Genomic DNA, 1,154 nt, shown 5'->3' on the forward strand with positions numbered 1-1,154 from the left:
AGCATCTCCCCAGCATCCCCCACACATCCCAGGGGGGCTGCGTTTCCCTCGGCTGCCGTTGTCCTTGCACTGAGGATGTTTAACAGACACCTTGGGAAAACGAATTAAAAAAACCCAGTGAAAACAAGCGGGAGGAAGGGGGGCAGCGCGCGTGGGGCGGCAGCGGGTGGGATGGAGCCGGGCACGGCACACGCGCGTGTGCCAAGTATCCCCGTGGGGCTGCGGCAGCCCCGGCGCTGGCAGCCGCAGCGTGCGGGAATTGAATTTGTAACCCGCATTATGCAGGAATTGAACTGGTCTCCTTTCTATTTGCAAAGCAGGATTGAGGAGATAAAACTCCTTTATCTCGTATTTAACGGTAAAAATATATTCCCCAAACCATTTTATGTTTCCAGCAGATTAGATCATTCTGTTTTAAAAAAAAAAAAAAAATGTCCTATTAATCTGCACTGTCCGATGTGCTCCGCTTGGCGTGGGGCTCGACGAGCCCTTTTTTGGGGGGCCCGCTGCCTGGAGTAGGTGGGAGGAAGGCTGGGGGTTGTGCCCATCCCATATGGGTGCTGTGGGGACAGTGTGGGTGCTGGGTAGGAGAAAAAGGGGGTCCCAGCTCCCCACATGAGTGTCCCCATTGGGTTCACTTGTCCTCGCAGAGCCATCACGCTGGAGAACACCTTGGTCATCCTCTCCACGGTGGCCCCGGACGCGGGCCGTTATTACGTGCAGGCGGTGAACGACAAGAACGGGGACAACAAGACGAGCCAGCCCATCACGCTGACTGTGGCCAGTGAGTGCGGGGGCATCGCCTTGTGTCCCCCCCCCAAAAGAACCCCGCATCCCTGCGCCGCCTGGCGCTCCCCCAAGTTTAATTTGCAGTAAATCTCCTCAGAGGCTCCTGCTTCTGCTGACTTCACAGTTCACCCGCCTCCAAATTTATTTAGGGGCTGTGCCGCAGGCGCTAATTGCATCCTGGGCAGGTTTCCCTCCTCCATCCCTGGATATGGGATGGTGCAGTGGCTCCGGATCATCCAGGGGACACCCCCCTGACCCCTTCTCTTTGAACCCTGCCAAGGGTTCCCTGGTCCCCATTCAGGGGGTGACATCCCATCCCAGTGACGATGCCTCAGAGTGGCCCCAGTCCTCTGGCTGCTCCATGG

General features: G+C 57.4%; 1 protein-coding gene across 1 annotated transcript in view; it reads left to right on the forward strand.

The window, feature by feature from the left end:
- Positions 1 to 876, forward strand: part of LOC104545451 (protein sidekick-2-like) — a 2,391-nt gene extending 1,515 nt beyond the window's left edge. The window contains exon 4 of the mRNA XM_010190595.1: positions 651 to 876. Coding sequence (XP_010188897.1) covers positions 651 to 876 — 226 coding nt within the window. The remainder of the gene's footprint in view (positions 1 to 650) is intronic.
- Positions 877 to 1,154: the final 278 nt, after the last annotated feature.

This window comes from Mesitornis unicolor, unplaced genomic scaffold (assembly GCF_000695765.1).
Source record: "Mesitornis unicolor isolate BGI_N332 unplaced genomic scaffold, ASM69576v1 scaffold32258, whole genome shotgun sequence".
In the NCBI taxonomy this organism is placed as follows: domain Eukaryota; kingdom Metazoa; phylum Chordata; class Aves; order Mesitornithiformes; family Mesitornithidae; genus Mesitornis; species Mesitornis unicolor.